The following is a 25,122-nucleotide window of genomic DNA, read 5'->3' on the forward strand; positions in this document are numbered from 1 at the left end:
TATCGTGAGCGTAGAGAATCGGTATTCATGAACGATGGGATGCGTCGTTACAACCATGAATTTCCAACTTCAGGCCACATCGTGCGCTCTTCTGCGCTGTAACTTAGTGCGGGAATACCAAATCCTTAACCAAGTGTGACTAAAATATCACTCAACGGGCTTTGCAAAAATGCAAAACCACAAACGTTTATCTGATCCCTCTCCACTTCACTTCTCTGTACGATTTGAGAGTGGAATGGAAAATTTTAAAATAAGTCTACGTGTTATTATTTTTTCGTCTTAAAAAAAAACGCCCAACGAGTTGGTTTTCACGCCGGACGTGGTGATACATTTCTTGTCCGCGGCGTTTGCAAATTGTTGCCATGTTCATCGTTTAATTAAACATTTAATTTTTTTTCCACCCCTACCTGGCGCACCACGCGATGAGTAAAATAATCAATTGTGCAAAAGTACAGACAGCACAAGATTACCGGGAAAAGTGAGGGATTCCTGGACGGAATTCCACAAGACGGACGAAGAGCGACACGGCACGACTCAATGATGGGCAGCAGGAAGAAAGGGAGAGGGAGGAGAGGCTGGGCAGAAAGGGGAGGCAGGGGAGAAGGTATGACCGGGCCAAGATGTAGGGGATGAGAGGGTGATGGTGATGATGAGAGGGGAGGGAAGAGAGGGAGGGGAGAGAAATAAGGAGCTGCACGGAGCGGCGTCTGTTTTCACAGGGGGCAGCAGGGAGAGGAGAGGAATTTAGAGCGGGGGTGTCACAGTTCCTATGATCACTGTTTCATTGCATTATTTTGGTGATTTCGAAAAGTTTACTGGTTTGGCCATGTTTGTTTGTTGTAGTACGGAGTAAGACTGATGGTCTTAATCTAAGTTGTCTTGTGGTTGTTGTTGTTTGACTTGCATCCCACTGGGATTTTTGCACACAGTGTTGGTGTACGGTGCTTTTTCTGCAATATTTTGCTGTCTTTTCTTAGATTTTCTGTTTGCACTTAGTCACATATTCACTTTAAGATGTTTTCTTGTTCATGTTTTTGTTTTTTGTTTGTTGCGGTTGCACCCGATTCAAGAGCCGAATGGCTCACAGGGCTATACCTAATAAATAAACTTGAACTTGAACACAGAGAAGTCACGTGATTCACAAGAGGCTTTATAGCTGATTTTAGATACAAAAATATTTGACGAAATCACCCAACAACAGCAACGCATGTGTGTGTGTAGAACTTCTTCCGTACGTAGGCAACCGTGCTCATAAGAGGTGCGGGGGGAAGGACCACAAACTAAACACAAAAATCAGTTCCTGAGATAAATTAGTTTTCTATCTATGCACTGCATGGAAATAAGTGTCGTTTGTTTTTGTTCGGTGGCGTATGTTTTCATGGTCGTGTTGTATAGCGCTCGGGATGTATTTTTGGTTTGGGCCGCATATTGTTGGGGCGTGACATCCGACACCTTTCCGCACATGCCGGGAGCTTGTTGAGTAACGGCGTTCAGCGCCTGAATAATCTCTCCACAGCGCGTGCAAAAAATTTAACGTTTCGTCGAAGAGGCACCCGGCACGTGGAGCGGAACGTTGGACACCGCGCGGTCATCTTAAAAAACACTCGGAGAGAACAAGCAATAACATCCTGGCAGCTGCACAACGTCTAGGGCTGCTGGGGAGAGAAAGAAAATCCTGAAATAAGGGATGAAAAAGAACGAGAGAGCCTTTAAATAAACCTCAAAGAGGTCGGTGCTAGTTCCACGAGAGGTCATGAACAGCAGGCAGCGGTGCCCCGCGCGCCGCCGTTTGATGTTGGATTAATTACAAACAAGATACGAAGGAAGCCTCGTACGTGTCACCGGTATTATGGCCCCCGTCTCCTGGGCGACGGACAGCTGTGATAATGACAGCAAGCGGGCAAAGTCACCGCACCCCGCTCATTCCCCCCAAAACTAGACAAGGCCTCCGAAATCGACCGGTCAAACGTCCCCCCCCCCCCCCAATTCTCCTGGCACCAGAGGACTGGGCTTTACTTAAACCCAGAAGGGTGTTGTATACTAGCTTGTTTTGCCCGTCCAAGGACGGGTGTATATTGCAGTAAATCTGAAATATTCAGTATAAAATTGTTCAGCTCATGATTATTAATGAGGGGGGGGTGGGTTGCCCCATGTGGAGTGACGTTACCCGATAATGGTTATTGGGGAGGGGTGCGGCACGTGGGGTGACGTCACCCGATCATGATTGTTAATGAGAGGGGTGCGGCATGTGCAGTGCGCGCGATCGTGTAAATTTCCACGTGGCCATGAATATTAATGAAGGGGGGAGCCTCTCTTGCAGTGACGTCACGCACTGATGTAATAATGTGCTTGCGTAGATTTATTTACCGTCACTTTCTATAAAGAAACGTCACATTTGAAGCGACTTTGCGTAATAAATGATTTATTGGTTCTTTACCCTTCTATCTGGCAACAAAACTGACACCTTTTTACAAGGAGTCATGTTTGCATAGACCGCAATACCTGCAGTCATAATACAAACAAAAGAACATAACTCTGATAATGTGCACTGTCCTTGAAGTTGATTGGTCCACACCCGAGACAGCTTTCCTTAGAGCCTAGTCTCATATGGGTTGGACCAGATGACGCCAAAAGGCGCATAGGTTGTGCGCCTTTTGGCGTCATCTGGTCCAACCCATATGAGACTAGGCTCTAAGGAAAGCTGTCTCGGGTGTGGACCAATCAACTTCAAGGACAGTGCACATTATCAGAGTTATGTTCTTTTGTTTGTATTATGACTGCAGGTATTGCGGTCTATGCAAACATGACTCCTTGTAAAAAGGTGTCAGTTTTGTTGCCAGATAGAAGGGTAAAGAACCAATTATCATATTTTTACTGGCAAATGAGGTTCCCATAGTATAAATGATTTAATTTAGCTCGACCTTCTGCGTCAGTGTAAAAATCCACCCACTCATGAATATTAATTAGGGGGGGTTGGGCCTCATGTGGAGTGACGTCACGCGCGGGACGGACAGACATTTCTGGGTGATTTATAGTAGGTAATATTTAATATTTTATTTTACTCTGCGCCGAGTTTTCCCGTTGTACCGCAGCACACAGCTCGGCGCGCTGTCCTGACGCTTCGCGCCACGTGCTTGGTGGCTTCTTCGGAAACTGAACTGAAACGTCGGACATCGTGCTGTTACGACACACAGCACAAGCCGGAGACACATCGGAGAGCTACGCGGCAGCACAAGCGCGAAAACAGCAATTTTCATTTTTTCTCATAAATTCTGCCACTCCTGTTCTCTCCTCCTGCAGCCGTCCAATCGCAGTGCTTGAAATGGTAAATTTAGAAATAATAGGCGTGCGCCCTCTCTGAAGGCAGGTCTGCTCATGCCCTCACTTTTAATCCTTGTATATTTCTTTATTTTTTTTCTACCTCATACCCCATTTCATCACGATGTTGTCTCTGCAGCTGCCAGGGTTTTATAGCCGACGTTCTTTGGACAAAAAGACCGACCAACAGACCAGTCTCCTGTCAACTTTATCTCCATATATATAAAAGGCAAAGTTGTGATTATGTGTGTCTGTTGTTCAGCGTACTTCCCGACATGCAACAAACTTTAAATTTGGCATGTGGGTACTTTCCAGACTGTACACCATGCAAAAATTATAAAAATACACCTTTTTTTTTGGGGGGGGGGGGAGAGCTCAATAATGAATATATTTTTTGCACGGCAAGTGAGCTGTGACGTCAAATCTGTCATGTGACCCACGCATGTTGAAGCGTCACGCATTGTAGTGTCGTGGTTCGCGCGCTGCGCTACGAACCCGGCGACCAGAGTTCGATTCCCGATCACGGCCACCACCGGTGACGATTATTTGAACCGGTCCTGGGCCTCCCCTAGGTCGACTCAGCCTCAAACGAGTAACTGGTGTGGTGTGTGAACATCGCCACTGGGGAGACGAAGGCGGCCGGGCGTGGTGAATCTAAGTCCCGGGCGAAGCCGGGTAGTAAAGCTAGTCTGGAATAAAAAAAAATATCCTGAGGTCACTCGCATATCTAGCAAGCGGAAACATTTGTGCTGCCCTTCGGTGTTCTGTCAAAGTGAAGGACGAAGGATTGCTGGCATAGCCACCGAATAAACTGCGAAAACACTTTGCCTCCAATCAAATACTCCGGACGCAAACAGACGTTTCCGTCGGCTCTCCCTTCTCCACATGGCCTGAGTCACTGACAATGGAGTGGCACGTGATAGGGCCCCCGTTTTAGGGAACGAAGCGTGTTTGATGGAAAGTGTACATGTTTTTTTAGAACAAATGTTATCATTCATAATAAAGGTTTTTGGGTTAGATTGCGAAAATATAAATGTGTCATTAACCCACCAGGTTGTCACGTGAACTAAACGTGCCAATTAGCTATTACTTCAGCACATCGGTGTGGATAAACAAACTACACTTAAAATTGACTAGTCAATTGTAAATGTTGTGGGTTTACTGTTCTCGGGTGGTGGTGGGTTGATGGGTCGTCGTCGGTTAATGGGTGGTCCGTGGGTTAACGACAATTTATGTTAACACGATCTAACCCAAAAAAAAACTTTATTATGAATACAATTGGGTCGCGCAAGCCTACGTGTTAAAAAATAAATCAAATGATCTGGGATGAACTTGACCGAGGGCGCGCGGGGTAAGGACATCCACTCGTAGACTCTTCATATTGGAGAATGTTATGGATTTTTTGTAGAGATGGGAAAAAAAACACTTCTCGGATTTCCAAAATCAATGAGGGCGAGATTAAAATATGCAAATTTCAGGATCACGGGCAGTGAAAAACGCACCCTGGTTTATTTCCACGAAATGTTTTCATACGTGGATAATTTAATTCGTGAAAAGGAAAAGCTCTTCAACTTCAATCGCACGTCGTGGCCAAATGGCCCCAAATACGAACCGACATCGTCGGAGCTCATGAGCTAAGCGGCGTTGATGGATCTACCGGATGTACGCGTAACTGCCGCACGAAGCCAAACTCTAGATTTGAAGCTTTCGTGACTGCAAAGATTTATATTCTTAGGTTTTTTCGGTAAAGTCACGTAGGTAATACATTAAAATTAATAAAAGTAAAATAAAATAAAAATCACGACGTTTCGGAGGCAACACAAGCTTCCGTCTTCAGGTGGAACCGTCACAGCCACGACAGCTGTATCAAGTAAATGAGAGATTGCAAGAGCTACTTGATACAGCTGTCGTGGCTGTGACGGTTCCACCTGAAGACGGAAGCTTGTGTTGCCTCCGAAACGTCGTGATTTTTATTTTATTTTACTTTTATTAATTTTAATGTTTTACCTACGTGACTTTACCGAAAAAACCTAAGAATATGAAGCCAAACTCGCCTGAACTAAATTGCGGTCAAACCTCCCAACTCAGGAGCAGGGCCCTTCTGGAAAAGAGCCTGAGACTCAGTGAGGCTTTCCTGGATAACGATTTTCACTAATTATTAATTACCATCTTAAATACAAGAATACCGCCATTTTACACGCTTTTATTTAACTCACTCTGTCTGTTGTTGTATCCTGAAATCTTGTAACTCAATTTTAACCCACTTCTCAATGTGGTATCGACTGCAAACTTGGTATACTTATGTCATACTGATGACAATACTATATTCTATCATAAATACATATTTTTAAACATTCTTTTTTCTATGTTATGATTCGGCTTGGGTCTAATTGTCCACGGTAAACTGACGTTGGCTGCAATTGACCACGGCCCCTTACGTTATGGCAAGCTTCGGGGCCACTTCCTGGAGTCGTGGAGTTCTTCCATTACTAGTACGGTACATTTCATAAAAGCGTGTTCTAAAAAAAAAATGAATATTACTTATTCCACCTACACCCGTCTTAAGCCCACCAACCGAGCTGCTTGAAGCGCTGCGGAACGACGCAGTTTGCAGGGCAACGCCTTCCGAAAAGTGCTGGTTCCCTGCATGATGCCCACCGCCCCCCTACCCCTCACGTCTCCACCGCCATCAACATCCACCACCCCCCCAGGGCTCGGTAACGAGCTCGACGCTGGCACGATCCCCAGCGGCCGCTGCCTCTGCCAGGGTTGGGATAAAGGCGAGAACGATGATCGTAAAGAAAGCCGCCGCCGCCGCTGCTGCTACTGCTGCATTCAGAGCCCTGCGAAAGCCATTCATCGCAAAACGTTGCCGCGTGTGAATTTCCTCCGCGGACGATTCACGCGCCAGCCGCAGTTGTCGCAATGCTGCACAAACGAGCACCGGGGTGGACCTCATTCTGCGTAGACCACGGGGCAGTGCGTTATCAGCTCGCGTGCGTGCGTGCTCTCATTTATTCAAGGCCGTAGCCATGGAGTCAACATTGGTGGGGACCAAATCTTCCAGGGGGTCCGGGGGCCCCCCCGCCAGAAAAAAATATCTAAATTTGAAAACGAATTTCCTGCCTAAAATATTTAAAAATTGACTAACACATGGGATGGACTTTTTATTCATGTTTTACAATAATGTCTAATAGTGTATTGTATTACATTGCTCTGTTTTTTTTACCTTTTCTTGTTTCATTGTATGTAATGGCAGAGATTAGGGATTAATAAAGTACAACCATAACCACAATCATATAAACAGAAATCTATTTTATAGCGATATATTGGGGGGGGCATTTTGAGCTGATTTGAATATTGGGGGGGGGGGGGTATCCCCCCCCCCTAGGATCGGCGTGATGCGAAACACTCGTTTAGTGGAATCGGCCAAAACATCCAAAATGCAGGAAACTGCCAATGCAGAGTATACTGAGAATCAGCGAGGCTTTTCCTGGATAAATGCGAGGCATCGCAGCGCTCTTGCGATGATGTCACTGCGTCAACGCAGAACGCCGCGGTGGGGAGCGTCTCACCACAGCCACCGCCTAGGTAATGCACAGCCTGCGACACAATCGCGTAGCCATGGCCTAAAAAAACACGATGAATCATAATACTGGGTGCGGAAATCCACATGCCAGTTTAAATCGAATCACCCACGCACGACTCGTCAAACGAATCTCGAGCGCAGCAATCGCTTTTAATCGATGGATCAGCGCAAAGCACCAGCAGGGAAGAGCTGCCCCCTTTGCAAGTCGACGCACGTGTCCACCAGCTTCCTCACCCTCAAGACTCCACGGCACCCCCCCGCCTCGAACGCCCTCGCCCCCCTCTCCCCGCGTATCCTTCTCCCACACATCCATCGCTGCAACCACTCCCGGCACAATCGGGACTCTTCAGCGCCTGCCAAACGAACCGACTCCGCCAACTCTCGGACAAAGCAAGCGAACGGTTAAATCACTCTCAAGAAGAACTGAAATCTCCAATCACATTTACCCGGGGAAGGAAATTTCTGATTCATCGCTCTTCATCGGTCACAGGAAACGTATTTCGATTTAAAGCTTTCGTGACTGCAGGGATTCATATTCTTGGTTCTTTCGGTAAAGTCACACCTGATGATGATTGCTTGTGTTGCAATCGAAACGTCGTGAGAATTGTATCGTTTTATTTTTGTTGTTTTATTATTTCCCTTCTACGTGACTTTACCGAAAGAACCAAGAATATGAAACGTATCGTTCAACTCCGCGCCCATCCGCCTGTCCCACCTGTCTGTCTGTCTGTCCCGCCTGTCTATCGGTCTTGCTTGCCCCCACTCACTGCCGTGCCCGCCGCGCCTTTGCGCAATTTAAGCCGGGACAATCACGCGGAGCGGCAGCGGCCAGCCAGCCATGCAGAAGGAAATGTGAGCGGCGCTGCGATGGGAGATTGCGAGCAAAGGAGCGCACGGGAGGGATGGGGGTTGGGTGGTGGAGCGCGCACGGTATGGGTTGTTTTGTTGGGGGGGAGCAGGAAGGAGGAGGTGGTGGTGGTGATGATGGTGGCGGTGGAAATTTTAGGAAAAGGGAGAAGACAGTTGGATGTCGTTAAATTAGTATTAATAATGATAATAATTTCTGGGCATTCTCAATCCACTAATAGATGAAAACATCCCCGTGCCGTGTCGGCCATGGGGGCACGACTTTGACCCTATTTCACCGCGCTGGTCAGTTCGGGACGGTGACGATGGGTCGGGCGGACCTGGTCCAGAATCACTCGCACACGGAACCGACGATTGGCTTTGGCTGGGAATCGAACTCGGGTCTTCTCGCACAGAACGCGAGCCACACTGCAGCTGCTGCACACATTCTCGACCTCGGAATGTTCATTCATCGACATTTCAACATCATCATCAGCAGCAGCAGCAGCCATGATCAATCCACTGCTGGGTGAAGCCCCCCCTATGCCCCCCCCCCCCAAGCCACCTTTGCCTCTCACAACCCTGCGCTGTAATAATCCGCCGAGCACTACACACACATTTATTTCAACGCTCCATCTCCTCTATCGACGTCCTGTGGGATGCGCTCTGTTCCTTGGTTCCGGTGTTATGTTGCTTCAACCTCCCGTCACTGCAGCTTGGATCTGCATGGCCCAAGGCTCTGGGCTCTGTGATGCTCCCTCCCTTCCCCCTTCTCTCCTCTCCCTCCCCGCTCCCTCCCCGCTCCCTCCCTCCCTCTGGCAGTCCACCAACACAGTCTTGGCTGGGCCTGACTGTTAGTGAAACACTATGTCGAGAGTGGTCAAGAGTTTTTCTTGTGCTGCACCAATGCTGCGGAAATGATGCACTCCCAGAAGGCCGTGTGGCTGAGAGGATGTCTACAAATGCATAGGTGGTGATGTTCCTTGACTCTCACTCAGAAGGTTGGCAAACAAAGTGGACGTCCAGAATAAACACCGAATTCGCGACACAAACATCACACCACCTGGCTTGGACATTCCTCAAAGCCACTGGTGGTAAACCATCAACTACACCAAAATCAAATTTTTTATTTATCCTAGAGAAATCCGACGAGCTCTGAGGCTGTTTTTCACACATGTCCACAGACGTTCACAGATGCATCAGAACATTAACAGACCTCAGCGCACCTCTCCTTCATGCTTGGTCTATGGACGATATAGTAAACCATATAGTAAACCACTGCAGGCTGCAAATCCTTCAACGGAGGAATAGCAAAACTACACAAACTCGCTCCTGAAGCTCTCTCGTGGCTATCAGACCTCGACATTGGCATTTCGCTCCTGAACATATTGCCACGTGGAAGAACTGAAAAGTGGCGAGTGTTATGCACCGAAAAATAAGAATACGTTTGATCGTTTCTGTCAATAAAATAGCTGTTAAGATGTTAAAATCACGAAACAGATGCCTTGTGAAAGGCATCAAGTCTGCATTAACCACACGTAATTGTGGCAAAACATGCAAACAAACATGCTCTGATAATATAATATATTCACTTGATGCAGCAAATCTGGCTGTGACGGTCCCACCTGATGACGGAGACTTGTGTTGCCTCCGAAACGTCGTGATTTTTATTTTATTTTACTTTCATTAATTTTAATGTTTTACCTACGTGACTTTACCGAAAAAACCTAAGAATATGAATCCTTGCAGTCACGAAAGCTTCAAATCTAGAAATATATGCATTGTTTTTTTTAAATTGATTGGCTTACGCCATACATAGACCAAAAAACGCCAATGCAAGTATCAGAGGATGTATAGCTCTGCTTGAGCAGTTATATCTATGGGACCTTTTGCCAGTATCAGTGTGAAAAATAAGAATAGGTTTTACACCAATTTTATTCCCAGAAAGGGTAAAACCTGTTCTTAATTTTCAGACTTTTAAACTGGCAAAAAGGTCCCATGGGTGTTATGCACTAGTTCTGCCCGCTTTTATCAATCGGCACTGGTCCAGTATTCTACGTGTTCAATCTAGATTTGTTATATGTAGTGACCTACGACCTTTGGGTTATAAGTACATACAATCATCGTGTTAGTTTCACGTTTCAAGTTTATTTTGCTGAAACCAGGTGAGAACTCCAGAGACCAGTGTAGTCTCATGCGCAAGAATGAGCCCAGGTTAAAACACATAACATTAATGAAACCAAATTAAGCAAATAGAAGTCAGAGAAGAGGAAAAACTGACAAATCTATAATATTGCACGAACATCAACCAATGTCAGTACATTTCCTGTAGCTTAAGTCGGCTTGGGCAGATTATTTTTAGTCTGAGCATAGTCCGATTACAATTAGAGGTGGTTAGGGATTGAACGGCGTTGGTGTAGGTAAAGCATTAAACTATGAACCCGGCAACCTGAGTTTGATTCCTGGTCACGGCTAAAATCAGCAGCAAGTGGTCTCCGAACCGGCCCTGGTCACCGCCTTCACAACCCACACTGACCAGCATGGGGAAGTACGGTCTAACAACCCCGAGGATCAAAGGACATGGCGAAGAGAGAGGTCTTCATCCAGCAGCGTATTGACACATGGGACTGTAAACTAAATTAACTGCCACTTATTAATCAGCTACATTTTAAAAGGCACTATATTTACGCAAAACAGACTATGACAGAATCAGCCGGATTGCACCCGATCATCAGATCTCAAGAAGCTAAGCAGGCTGGAGCCTGGATAGCACTTGGATAAGTGCCCGCCATGCATAAAACAGGTGCTATAGGCACTGTGGGCAGCAGAGGACAGTGCCGCAAAATCCCAAGTTGTACTGAACTTCCATTGCCCTCTACCTTCACCAACCCGCACTGACCAGTGTGGTGATGTACGGTGGTAAAATAACCCTCATGACCTTAATTTTGGAGCTTTCGTGACTGCAGGAATTATTCTTTGGTTCTTTCGGTTAAGTCACGTCTAAAGATAAAATAATAAATTAAATAATAGCATATTACGACGTTTCGATTGCAACACAAGCAATCATCATCAGGCATAAAAGAAATAGCAACAAAAATCTTACTAGAAAAAACTGTCTGCTTGTATGTCTATCTATAGTTTTTCTAGTAAGATTTTTGTTGCTATTTCTTTAATGCCTGATGTAGATTGCTTGTGTTGCAATCGAAACGTCGTAATATGCTATTATTTAATTTATTATTTTATCTTTAGACGTGACTTAACCGAAAGAACCAAAGAATAAACCCTCATGACCGACAAGGCATAGACAGGCCGCTCATCCAGGAGTGACTTGGCAGGGTGCTACACTGTCAAGTATTCAGCCACTACATTTTAAGAACGACCAAATCAGCTGTTGTGCGGGGGCTCCGTGATGGCTTGCGCGGGGGGGGGCGATGGGGATGGGGAAGCCCTTTCATCCAGCAGTGAATAGACCATGGCTCGCGATGACGACGATCAAATAAAAAAGTTGCTTACGGCAGTGGCACCTATGCCGCGTGTACAGTGTCCGTGTGCGTTCACGCACGCGATGCTGGCAAGAGGGGCGGTAAACAGGACGTCGTTTTTTTGTTGCCGTCGATTTCCGCGCCGAACTTTTACCCCGAGGGTGACCGCGCACGTGGACTGCGGAGGCGGGCCCCCAGGATCAGTGGAGCCCGCACACCGGCTCTATTTCACGATTTTATTTTACCAGGTCAGGCCCCACTGAGCTGCTTCGTGGCTCTTTGTCAGAATCCACCTGGGCCATCACAAGTGACAGAGGTCAACCAAGTGGCTCATCGTCACGTGGACATTTATAGCATTAAAAATACTCCAAACGCACGATGTTGATTCGAAATGTGGCAGGGGGGAGCCGGAGGACCCGAAGAAAAATCCACGCGACCACTGAGAGAGAGAGAGAGACACCGCAAACTCCAAATTTACACCGGGCAGAGCCGGCCCAGCCACTAAGCGACCCTTGCAATTGCAAAGGGCCCCGTGGCCAGCAGAGGGCCCCCTAGAGTCACTGCTAGCGAGTGGGTGAAAAAAATCATACATCAAAGGGGTCTCCAACCAAATTTAGCTTAGGGCCCCCAAAGGTCTAGGGCCGGTTCTGACACCGGGCGTCACAGGGTCAGGATCGAACCCACGACTCCCTGGATACCGGTCGAGGTGGTTAACATCTCGCTGCCGCGGCTCAATGCAGCTGCAGTCAGCCTTGCAAAGGCAGCAAGCCAGAGTTGTGATAAGGCATCCATAAGCTAAGAACAAAACAGTAATAATAGCTACAACAGTAAACATGCGGTGTAACCGCAGCAGCAGCGTGTGTCATCTGGTTATCTCTCGATCTCACGTCAAGGGGGGGGGGGGGGTCCGAGATCCACACAGATCTGGCTGCAAAGTTGAACTTTGTTTTATGTTTGGAAGTTTGAATTTGTTTGTGTAATACGATGAATTAAGTTGACGAGAAATTAAAGATAAGTATTGGCACGACGCAGGCAAACACTGCCGAGGATAAATCCCAACACTGCGGCGACGTTGGGCGTTGAATCTTAACTTGAGCCTCATTGTAAACCCAAGCTTTAACTTAAACCCTGATATTAATCCAACCCTGCAGCATTCTCTGAAACCGAACAGCAAACAGTATACCACTAACCATGGCTCTCAGTATTAACCCAGCTCCTTGAGTCAACTTATCTTAGACCCAACTTCAACATTGACCCTCTTAACACAATACCACATCATAACCCCAAAGATAAAGATCCCCCGTATAGCCTTAACAGACTGTTGGTGCAAGTGCTGTTAGCGAGTAGCACCTCTAAAGGCCGACAAGGCACACGAGGGGGGTGGGTGGCCAGCACCACGCCCGGCCGCCTTTGTCTCCCCAGAGGGATGTTTACACCCCTTACCTGATACTCATTTGAGGCTGAGTAGACGTAGTTGGCCATGAGTGGGAATCGAACTCAGGTCACCGGGTTTGGGGCGCAGCGCTCTAACCACTGCGCCACCGCTCCCCGCAAACCCTCACCCTAACTCCACGGCCATCTTTAAACCACGACACTAACCCGACCGCTAACCATAAGACTTTTCCCATGTTTAATTATGCTGTACCACTAACTCCACCTTTAACCCTATTGCTAACCCCATCTCTAACACGGACGGTATAGATGGGGTTTAGACCCTATGGGAGCAAGGCCAGCTGTGCTTATATCAGAAGTAGTGTATCAGAAGTTGCCCTTCATCTCCCCCCCCCCACCGCTGCCCCAACAGCGTAATATAAGGACGTGTTGCTTATATCAGTAATAACCTTATACCAGGTGCGCTTATAAGCAGCTTCCACACTGTGTAACACCCGACACGCTCCCCGAACTCTTCACAGTAATCACTCGGCCACAGTGACAACGGACGGGGTTCAGAACCAAAACCAGCGCTCGGTGACCCCACCCACCCTTCTGGAATCACGACGCCGGACAAGAGAAGTGGCACTCGGCCACCCAGGACCCGTTGACCACCGTTACTAGAAAAAGCCGAGCTTGCCAGCCCATCGCCAAGCTTGCGGAGTGGGCCAAGACGTTTCAGCCACCGCGGCGGCGGCGTCCTCGTCTGTCCGTCCTCGTTAATCGTCATCTGCAGGCCCCCACCCCCCAGCGCTGGTGATTGAGGGTCACGCAACGTGACCCGGCAGACGCGGAGGAGTGCGGATCGGACGGTGGATCGCCAACGCAAACGTTGTGAAGCTCCCTCCTCCGTCGTAGTGGGCGTCGAGAAAGCCGCATACCACCCCCGGGGCTTGCCAAGAGAAGGCGGTACACGCTAGAAATGTGGGCTCCACCCGTTCAAATCCGTAATGGGATCGAGTGTTGCCCCCTCGCGCGCGTGGGGTTTTCTCTGGGTGCTTCAGTTTCCTCACCCTGACGCACGTAAACATTCATGAGCTGGCCGATAGCGCCTTAATATATTGAGGACTGCAGAACTTGGGGTATAACTTGACACCGGCTCACCACCAGGCTGCCTTTCCCCATTTTACTGTGGTTCCTTCTAGAGCTTCTCAGCCATTCTCTCTCTGTGTGTCATCATAATCACCAGCATCACACGCATCATCACCACTATCAGCAACATCACCAACATCATAATCAGCACCACCATAATAATCAAAACATATCATGATGACTATCACCACAAGAATCATGATCACCACCACCGCCATTCTCACAAGACATCATAATTAAAAGTATCATCATCACGACCATCACCATCATCAACTATCATCACCAACATTGTCATCACAAACATTGTCATCACCACCACTGCCCACCACCATTACGACCATCATCCCTTTCATCACAAAAATGATTACACCACAGTCTCGTCACTACCAATGCCACCACCACCATCACCACTCATATCATCACCATCATCAAAAGCATCATCACCACCATCACAAGCATCATCAGCATCATCACCAGCATCATCACCATCATCACAAGCATCATCACAAGCATCATCACCACCATCACAAGCATCATCACCATCATCACCACCATCACAAGCATCATCACCATCATCACAAGCATCATCACCATCATCACAAGCATCATCACCATCATCACAAGCATCATCACAAGCATCATCACCACCATCACAAGCATCATCACCATCATCATCACAAGCATCATCACCACCATCACAAGCATCATCACCATCATCACAAGCATCATCACCATCATCACAAGCATCATCACCATCATCACCATCATCACAAGCATCATCACCACCATCACAAGCATCATCACCACCATCATCACAAGCATCATCACCATCAGCACAAGCATCATCACCATCATCACAAGCATCATCACCATCATCACAAGCATCATCACCACCATCATCAGCATCATCACCAGCATCATCAGCATCATCAGCATCATCACAAGCATCATCAGCATCATCATCACCATCATCACAAGCATCATCACCACCAGTATGATCTCTATCTCAAGCGTCACAAGAACCCCACTGTCTTCCTTGAAATGGTGACGTCAAATGTTGAAATAGCTGGCGTCACCACGCCCGTGACAAATGCATCTAAATTTATCCACATTCCACACCCTCTTGTCAATTAATCATACGTCTAGCAGTAGCTCCCCCAATTACCTCACATTGGTTAAGGACTAATATATGTAATTTAACAGGATTCGTTTACATTTTATGAAGGAAAATACTTATGTTATGAATTAATTAGTTTTTTTACATTCAAAATACAAAAAAAGATTCCGGTATTAAGACGACTATGTTTACTTTACTGTACATACAATATACAACACCAACTGCGATTTTTCCACAAGCAGGCAGCGGTGACACTGTAGTGCACGTGCCAGGCTAGGTACACCTCAATGTATATTACTCTATAGAGTGTACGGTCACATGTACAGCCACAACCAGCTTACGAACAAAAAAAAATCATCCCAGTGGTCAGTTTAGATGTCTACGTTTTTGATATTTCTTAAAACAAGAAGTGTTTTGCCAAAGCAATTTCCCAAGTTGACACAGGCACGCACAAAGTATAACGTTATGCATAATCCACCACACGTCTCCCTGCGACCAGTTATCAAAACACGGTCCTCGTTTGATATTTATTCTCAGGAGTGTTGTGGATTTTTCAGGCGGTGTTTTCTGCACTGTTTCCCTTGCACGGCAGAATTTTACCCTTTGGCTTCATCCTCGAGTTCCCCTGTACGATGAACCCCAGGGGGGGGGGGGCGGTGGGTGAACCACGGGACCAACATTTCTTCCATTCTGGTACCCCCAATTTCATCCGAGTTCCGTAAGCTGCGTTAACTAAATTCAACGAATCTTGCAGCCCTAATAAATGTTGCAGTGGTTTAATAAAGGACGAGCTGATGGCAAGGGCTTCCTTGGGTCTCCCGTACCAACCCTGAGACAGTTGTTAGGCCCCAGAATGTATCGTCTCTGGAGGGATTGTTAGAGGCTAATTTCGCCATTTATGGCCCCTTATTACATGAGAGACGTGAAAACAAATGTAATTAACCGTGTGATCCCATTTAATTGTGGATCAGCGATGTAGTGTGATAAGGCCTTCATATAGCAGAGGATACACTATTGCTAATGATGGCTTTTGAATAGTGCGTTTTGTTTTCTGATGTACTTGTTAAACCCAGGTCTCTGTTGAAAAAAACAAACTCCTGATCTCACTGGGCTCATAAAACATTGATATATAATCAACAACCCGTTGGCATCTTCTTGGTTCTTTCGGTAAAGTCACGTGACTTTACCGAAAGAACCAAGAAGATGAATCCCTGCAGTCACGAAAGCTTTAAATCGAAATTTAACCCGTTGGCAATCAACTGCTGGATGAAGGCCTCCCCACACACACCACGCTAGTCCTGGGGGTTGTTTGACCATACTTCAACACGCCGTTAAGTGCGGAATCGAATTCAGACTCCAGGTTCCGAGTGCAAAGAAATACAAATCGTCACCTGTCTATCTTTAAAAATCATAACGACGACTGCAGTAATCCGTGATGCTTGTAATCACGACAAAGATGATGGTGGTGACGATGCTGCACATAGCCAGCTGGCACTGTGTCGTCTTGTGATTATCACGAGGCTACAAAGGGCATGGCAAAGGGATTTTTGTTTTGCCAACCATAGTACCGTGTAGTAAAAGCCTACAGAGTTCCCATCATGCAGTCAGTATAGGATCCGATAGCTGTCAACAAAGACAAAACAACTCCATTTAGCATGTCAGTGTATGTCTGGATGGACCTAATGTTGTTCGTCACGGCTGCGTCACAGACACCGAGACAGCACTGCTGAGAATCTGAATTCCAGACATGGGGTCTGGATGTCTCTCTTTCTCATGAGGTTAATAATGGGCTGTGTCGGAAACAACTTGCCCATTGATCTTATCCATGGTTGGGAATCGAACTCAGGTAACCACTGCTACCCCACAATGGTATCAACACACACCCACATTCATATCAGCTGTCCTTAGGCAGGCCATTAAATTACACAATCTTATACCAGGCCCCAGGCTGTCAATAAAAACAAAAGCCAGTGATTTACCTTCCACTGAGCAGGCAAAATACCAAGTTTTTTTTAAATCTTATCTCACACAGTGCCAACAATCGCTCTGAAGATGGACCACTTTCTGCAACGTTGGCATATTGTATCATCATCAGCAACCAAGACCTTCCCAAGCCGTCACTACCTATCACGGGCCTCGCAATGCAACAATTGACCCAGCGCTGTAACTGCACATGGCCTGCTTTCACTGCTCCATCCTAACGTCTATCCATCGTTGGCTGCCATTCTGCCTTAGCCATCCAACAATCATTCTTTCGAGGTCAAGATGTTCCCTGCCCAAGCCCACGAATTGTTTTTTTGTTAATTAACCATCGATATGATGTCTGTAAACCTGCACATTTTCTCCGATCCACGTGTTCCTCTTCCTGTGTCTCGGTGTAATTCCATGCAGGGACATCCCCAGCCTTGTTTGTGCATTTTGTTATTGTTGCTCCATTTTTTTGTGCCACTTCCCATGCTCGCGATCAATGTTTGTATCATACCAGGTGATTAAACACGTAGTAGAATGATAATGCGTGGACTGAATGACATCCCCATGTACGAATGGGTGTGTCGTTGTACAATACAGTACCGCATTGTGTCCATGCGTTAATTGTTTGCCTCCAAGTTACGGAAACAAGCATGTAAACAAAATAAGATTGATTTAACACATTATTTTGATTATAAAGCTTTCTTTTTTTAATTTAACACTTAATTTCTTGTTTGGCCTTTTCTCTGCCTTCATAACCCTGGTCTCCGTTGAAACGGGTCGTGTAATCGAGTCTCAATGGACCATCAGCTGGTTCGATTTAAAGAACCCGACCCTGTGTGATCGAGAATACACATAGGGCCAACACGTGGCGGCGATTGGTTGCACACATGTACACACCTGTACACACCTGTGTATCGCTGCGTGTGCACAAGAGGGTACCCGCCTATACATCGCCGATTTTGTTTAACCAGGTAAGAATTCAAGAGGCCAGGATGGTCTAATTTGCAATCGTGAGCCGAGGGTCACCAATATGGTCACAAAAATAACTGTGTCACACGAGAAACACATGGGCCGTGTACATGTCACGTGTATACACGTATAAGAATACGGGTCAACCGTATGGGTTGACAGGTATGATACACACACACGTGTACACAGATGTAGTAGTGGAACACAACATCACCTACCATCCGCACCTCCGATTATCTACGTACGGTGCGAAAGAGGTTCAACATCCATACATACATAGTCATGTTTGTAGAGTTGGGGTGGACACGAGAGAGTGGACATACATCACAATGCATAAACACACCCACACAGGAATGTGTCTATAGGATCGGGGTCTTCACACTCTGTGTATGTACTTGCCAGGGTACGGTACAGCACAAACACACACAAGAGGACTGACGAAATGTCTATCGGGTCCAGGATACGCAGACTGCTGGGGCAAGCGCTGTTAGCGAGCACCTATGAAGGCCGGCACGGCACACGAGTGGGTGGGTGGTCAACACCACGCCCGGCCGCCTTTGTCTCCCCAGTGGTGGTCGAACCGCGCATATCCTGTCGACCCTCTCGTGCGAGGTGTCACCCTCGTGGCGATGTTCCACATCCATCGTACCGGGTACACACATTTAAGGCTGAGTCGACCTAGGGGAAGGGGGGGGGAGGCCCCATCTAGGGTTCGTAGCGCAGTGCTATGGATCTAACCCACTGCGCCACCACTCCCCATACAAACCCGTGTACACACAACACAACATCCACACACACAACACAGTACCACACACACACAACACAATACCCACACACACAACACAACACACCACACAACACAATACCCACACACACAAACACCACACACACACAACACAACACCCACACACACAACACAATACCCACACACACACAACACAACACCACACACAATACAATACACACACAACACCACACACACAACACAATACCCACACACACAACACCACACACACCACACACACACAACACAACACCACACACACACAACACCACACACAACACAACACCACACACACACAACACAATACCCCCACACACACAACACAATACCCCCACACACACAATACCCCCACACACAACACAACACACAACACACACAAACACCACACACACACAACACCACACACACAACACAATACCCCCCCACACAAAATAACACCACACACACAGTACAATACCCACACACAACACAACAACACACACACAACACAACAAGATACACAACACAACACCACCACACAACACAACACACACACAAAACACACGCGTGTTTTGTGTGTGTGCATTTGGGGGGGTTACTCACACGGCATCCGTGTACTGAGTCCCACCGATGAATCCGAACCGATCAGTCTTCCTCGTCCCATTGGGCGCGTTCACCTCCGAGTCGGATCCGACGGAACTCCGATCGTCATCATCGTCTGCACAGTCCTCGTCATCACCACGACCAGCACCACCACCAGCACCACCGTAGACCCCGTGGGCAGAGCCGGTCAGGCTGCCCGCAGACGCAGAGGTAGCCCTGTCCTGGTTCGATCCCAGACCCAAGATTATCGATCCGTCACCCTTGCCACTGCCACCGTCCTCCGTGTTGACATTGTCCATGTTGAAGCCCGGGGTCAATCACACGTGGGCGCAGCGTGGAACGGGCATCTGATGAGACGGATGATGATGATGATGGTTCGCTGGCTTCCCACGCACACACACGGGGTATGTGACCATGTGTGTTTGTGTGTGTGTGTGGGTGGCTGGGCCACGTCCTGCTGCTATGGACGTGTCTGCTAGACCCTGTCACGTCGTGTGCGCGTGCCGAGGTGGGTTGGGTGCTTTAGCTATTGTCGTGATGACACCACACGAATGGTGTGTCGTGATGTAACCCGGTGCTTGCCGTGTGTGTGTGTTGTGCGTCTCTCTTGAGTGTTAGCCTTCTCAACGTGGCGTGAACAGCTACTCCCCCCCTCCCACCCCGTCTTCGTCTTCTTCTTCTTTAGCGGACGTGTAACACCACCACCACCATGGCCCTTCGCGTTACGTCCGGATGACCGAGCCGCCCGTGTCTTTGCGCACGCGTGCGTGTGTGTGTATGTGTGTGTGTATGTGTACACGTTAATGAATGACACCACAACACTGCCGGTGGTATATGCGAGTCGTCGTGTGCTCTGTGTGTGCTCTGTGTGTGTGTGGCAGCCACCATCGGCTCCGACCGGCTCCGCTTTGCCTCTCGCTGACTGCGGAGTGAGCATCCGACAGCGACTGCTGATGGTAAGAGGGGGGCGCTGTGTAAAGTGGGAGTGTGTGCCTGTGTGTGTGTCTGTGTGTGTGTGCCTGCGTGTGTGTGTGTCTGTGTGCGTGTGTGTGCCTGCGTGTGCGTGTGGGAGTGCCTGCGTGTGTGTGTGCCTGCGTGTGTGTGCCTGTGTGTGTGCGTGTGTGCCTGTGTGTGTGTCTGTGCCTGCGTGTGTGCCTGCGTGTGTGTGTGTGCCTGTGTGTGTGTGTCTGTGTGTGTGTGTCTGTGTGCGTGTGTGTGCCTGTGTTGTGTGTGCCTGTGTGTGTTCCTGCGTGTGTGTGTGTCTGTGTGAGTGTGCCTGTGTGTGTGTCTGTGCCTGCGTGTGTGTGTCTGCGTGTGTGTGTGACTGCGTGTGTGTCTGCGTGTGCCTGTGCGTGTGTGTGCCTGTGTGTGTCCCTGTGCCTGCGTGTGTGTCTGCGTGTGCCTGTGCGTGTGTGTGTGCCTTTGTGTAGCTGTGTGTGTGCCTGTGTGTGTGTGCCTGTGTGTGTGTCTGTGCCTGTGTGTGTGTCTGTGCCTGTGTGTGTGCCTGCGTGTGTGTGTGTCTCTGTGTGTGTCTGTGCCTGTGTGTGTGTCTGTGCCTGTGTGTGTGTGTGTCTGTGCCTGTGTGTGTGTGTGCCTGCGTGTGTGTGTGTGGGGAGCGGTGGCGCAGTGGTTAGCGCTACGCTGCGCTACGAATCTGGTCACCCGAGTTCGATTCCCGCTCACGGCCAACACCGGTGACGATTATCTGAGCCGGTCATGGGCCTCTCCTAGGTCGACTCGGCCTTAAATGAGTACCTGGCGCGGTGTGTAAAAACATCGCCACTGGGGAGACAAAGGCGGCCGGGCGTGGTGTTGACCACCCACCCCCTCGTGTGCCGTGCCAGCCTGAATAGGTGCAACTCGCTAACAGCACTTGCCCCTACAGTCTGTTAAGGCTACACAGGAGGGGATCTTCGTCTTTGTTGTGTGTGGGTGGAGCACGGCACGGGCTGGAGAAGAGATGGAGCTGATGCGGTACGGGAGGATGTGGATCTGAGTGGACTTGCCGATGAGCGGTGTCAAGATCGGCCTCTGTGGAGGAGGAGGAGGCTCGTGAAGGACGCTGCTGCTGCTGCTGGAGGGCAGATGAGCGACGCTCACAACAATGAGCGGAGCGCCGGGCGGATAAAATGCAGCAAGTTGGCACAGTCAGCAAGTTGGTACAGCTGGTGGTGCATCTACCGGTCATCTCAGTCGGCCAACTCGTGGCACCTGCTGGGTCTGTCCCGAGACCTCCTCCTGCCAGCAGCAGCGAGCCTTCGACACTTCACGTGATAGCCTCAAAGTGCACCTAGCCTGGCACAGGCGCCGTGGTGACGCCACTTAGTGGCGAATGGTGCTACGAACCTGGAACATCCGAGTTCGATTCCGGCTCACGTTAAATCTGAACCGGTCCTGGGCCTCCCCCTAGGCCGACTCAGCCTCAAATGAGTAACCTGGTGCGTTGTGAAGTCGTCGCGATGTTTTTACGCACCGCACTGGGAAGACAAAGGCGGCCGGGCGTGGTGCTGGCCATTCACCCCGTCGCCTGCTTTTATAGGTGTTCGCTAACAGCACTTGCCCCAACAGTCTGTTAAGGCTTTTTCTGTGGCTCTATACTCTTATTGTGTTAGATGTTATTTTCCTGTCCTGTGTTTTCTTATCAATTTTTTTAAATTAAAACGTCTCCGTGTGTGTTGGTTTCAATTTGCGTCGCTTATTGACGTGGGTTTCACCGCCCGGACTGGTTTAGCAAGTAAATTATTATCACAACATACACGTACACACACACACCCATCATTGTAACACACACGGTAGACACGTTCTGGGGCGTGTTTATACAGACCATCGTGTGGATTCTTGCAGTACTCAGAGTTCCTAGTGTACAGTATAACCATACGTAACGTACACAACTACATACACACATAATCGTCAATAACACTGCTTTATTAAGGGGGGGGGGTGTGGTATTAAGCGACGTTTCGGGCAATAGTCCTTGGATACGCAGTCCTTGGTTATTGTTATTTGCACTAATTTATCAACTCCAAAGCTGTATCGGAATTTTTTGGCAGGGGGAATGAATTGTGGGAACATACGTAAACTCATCATGCCTTGCCGTGGAGCGTAATGAATAACAGCACATCAAAGCATTACTCTGTTTTGTCGCCACATAAACATGAACATGCGTTCCAGTCCATCAGAAATTGGCTTAAACAAATGCGCGCTGGCATTATATTGATCTGGAAAGCCAATGATAATAGGCTGATAGCCTTACAAAGATTTTGTGTTTAGATGTGGAAACAAAACATTGTTCTGCTCATACTGAGATTAACATTTGCTGATATAGTGTTTGTGTTTCATTTTAAACCAAAAAAAACTCTATTATGGATTTGTGTTTCATTATTGTCCATTTCCTCACGTAACACCTACACGTGATGGGCCACAATATCCAAACACGCCTGGGACATCTCAGGATTCATTAGAAATGGGTTTACACGGACGAAAATAAATTTTATTTAAAAAAAATAGATATCACTTCAAAGCTCCAAACTTTACACGTCATGGGTTCGTGCCTGAGGCTCATAGAGCCAAGCGAGGCATACAACACAGTACTGTACAGACCACATATTAAAAAAAAACTCTACCCCAATGCTTTAAAAGAGCGTTTTTTTTATAGATAATATATTTAAATTCCACATCTATACAAAGGGCTGCTGATGCGACGCTGCAGGTAAATTGGCTTTGTATATAAGCAGGTAAATGCGTGTTATTTAAATTCAACAGCTCATTGAGATCGCAAACATTTTTGAAGGGTAACCGTGAAAAGAAGTAAACCCTTAAAAATTTTAATACTAAATACGTATCGCAAAAACAATACGCATGATGCACACGCCATAGAGATCAGCCTTATCGCACTATACTGTATTATTATTGATAATAACAATTGGGATTGTACGAACATAATTTAGTTTCCAAGAGCATGATGAAATTGGAGTGAACACGGTGAGGTAGGGGCCTCCAAGACAAATTTCACAATCAGAATATTTATTTAGGCTGGAGGAATCCGATGACCTACAAAGCTCTTGTTAACAGATATCCAGTCGGGGCAGGTTAGAACGTCACAACAACAACAACAAACAATACAAACACACGATAAGAGTGCAAAGTACAAGAAAGGTAAACGAATCACCCAAAAACATACAAAACAAACCATTCCCATCCTACCAGGCAAAGCCCACAGAGGTGTTAACTTATTTTTTAAGTGGCTCGTCGTAATTTGGGGTAAATTCAAGGACTCACCCCGCCTGGGGTTGGTGCAGATGACCCAATCGAAGCCCTTTCCTGCCTTGTCCCACCCAAACAGGCCCCTACCGTGCGGCATGCAACCAGACCGACCCGGCAAGCAAGGTGGTGAAAGCTGAAGCTGAGGAGTGTGAGCGCCACCCAGGGGTCGCGCATGACTCCTGCCTCACGGTGACCGCAGTTTTTTAACAACACACAAACGGTGTAAAAACACACACATCCTCTCTGTGCACATGCCAAAAAAACACATCAGCATTTCCTGAAGAAGTGCATTGTTGGTCCCCTTGTCATAGGTCACCATGAGAGTACGTTTGAGTAAATGTGCCGGCAAAACAGTGATGCAGTGATGGACAACTGTGGACACCCTTTTATCCTTTAGGACTCATCAGCAAAGTGTGGTTGCCATTGCGCAAGCCTGCAAAGTCTGCCTCTGGAAAATTGAAATGTGGAGTTCCCACTCCCACATTCTGGGGGCCCATTAGCTTGACTAATGCCAACGATAAACACATCTGTAAATGCTAAGAAAAGATAAACCTGCTGGATTTGTGAGATTCCTAACCCTGTAAGTGTGTCCGTGAACCCAACCTTTGCGGACCTTTTAGTGTCATGGTACGCTTAAATAGTTCTCTGGGCACTCCAGTTTCCTCCCACATACAAAATACACGACTCGAAAACGAATTGGCCAAGCATTCCAATGCAGAACTCTCCTGACAAAGATTGATGAGACGCGGTTACACTTATCGAGATAAATAATTGACATTGTTATTCTTATTACAAGTTTGGTAAAAAAAAAAGATGTATATTAGCGAGGTTGACGCAAAATGTGTCTGGGTTTCGACATTATGTGCATCAGTCTTTGGAGGCACGATGGCAGGTGAGTGGAATGTAAAATCAGATAAACGTTGAAGCCGAAGGCAATAAGATTTGTAGAGTTAGAGTTTTGGCATATTAAAAAAAACATCACCCCCTCTTTGCCATGACAGTTTTATTCTAGCATTTGGTTCTCGCAAAGAATTACAACTTTGCCAATGCCACCCCATATATATTTTTGCTGCTGTGGAATTGCGAGCTTACCCACATATATAGTCAATGTTTCGGCCAAAAACCTGAAGAGATGAATTTAAATATATTAAAGCTTCAACAATGTTAACTAAACACCAACGTGCCAGAGCATTAATACATTTTTAGTTTTATGTAATCTGAATAATTTATTTACAGGAATACAGGATATGTTCCTCAACTTAATTCAGCTGCTGTAGATATCCATGTTTCTAAATGTTAAAGAGAATTGCTGGAGCTTGCAATACTAAAAATCCAAAGTATTTGTATTATCATAGCCCTTTGTGAGTTCACTGCTGAGGGCCTCTCCATGCCATGGCAATCATGAGGGGTTGTTTGCCCATATTTCACCACTCAGGTCAGTGCGGGTCCGTGAAGGGAGGAAGAGGAGGACGTGGTCCAATACCAGATCAGCTATCACGTGTCACTCATGTTACCTATGGCCAGAATTCCAAGTTAGGTTATGGGGTCCATAACACAGTGCACGAACCACTGCACCACCACACCACCCACAAATTGTACACTGTACATCATTTTTTCCGTGCCGTATTTATTTGGTGAAGTGGTGGCACAGGGATTAGTGCATTGCACAATGAACCAG

At 47.4% G+C, this 25,122-nt stretch overlaps 1 protein-coding gene across 1 annotated transcript in view; it reads right to left on the bottom strand.

Moving 5' to 3' along the window:
- Positions 1–20,151, bottom strand: part of TBC1D10A (TBC1 domain family member 10A) — a 44,920-nt gene extending 24,769 nt beyond the window's left edge. The window contains exon 1 of the mRNA XM_078857524.1: positions 19,182–20,151. Coding sequence (XP_078713650.1) covers positions 19,182–19,480 — 299 coding nt within the window. The 5' untranslated portion in view covers positions 19,481–20,151. The remainder of the gene's footprint in view (positions 1–19,181) is intronic.
- Between the last annotated feature and the right edge of the window lie 4,971 nt (positions 20,152–25,122).

This window comes from Lampetra fluviatilis, chromosome 6 (assembly GCF_964198595.1).
Source record: "Lampetra fluviatilis chromosome 6, kcLamFluv1.1, whole genome shotgun sequence".
Lineage (NCBI taxonomy): Eukaryota > Metazoa > Chordata > Hyperoartia > Petromyzontiformes > Petromyzontidae > Lampetra > Lampetra fluviatilis.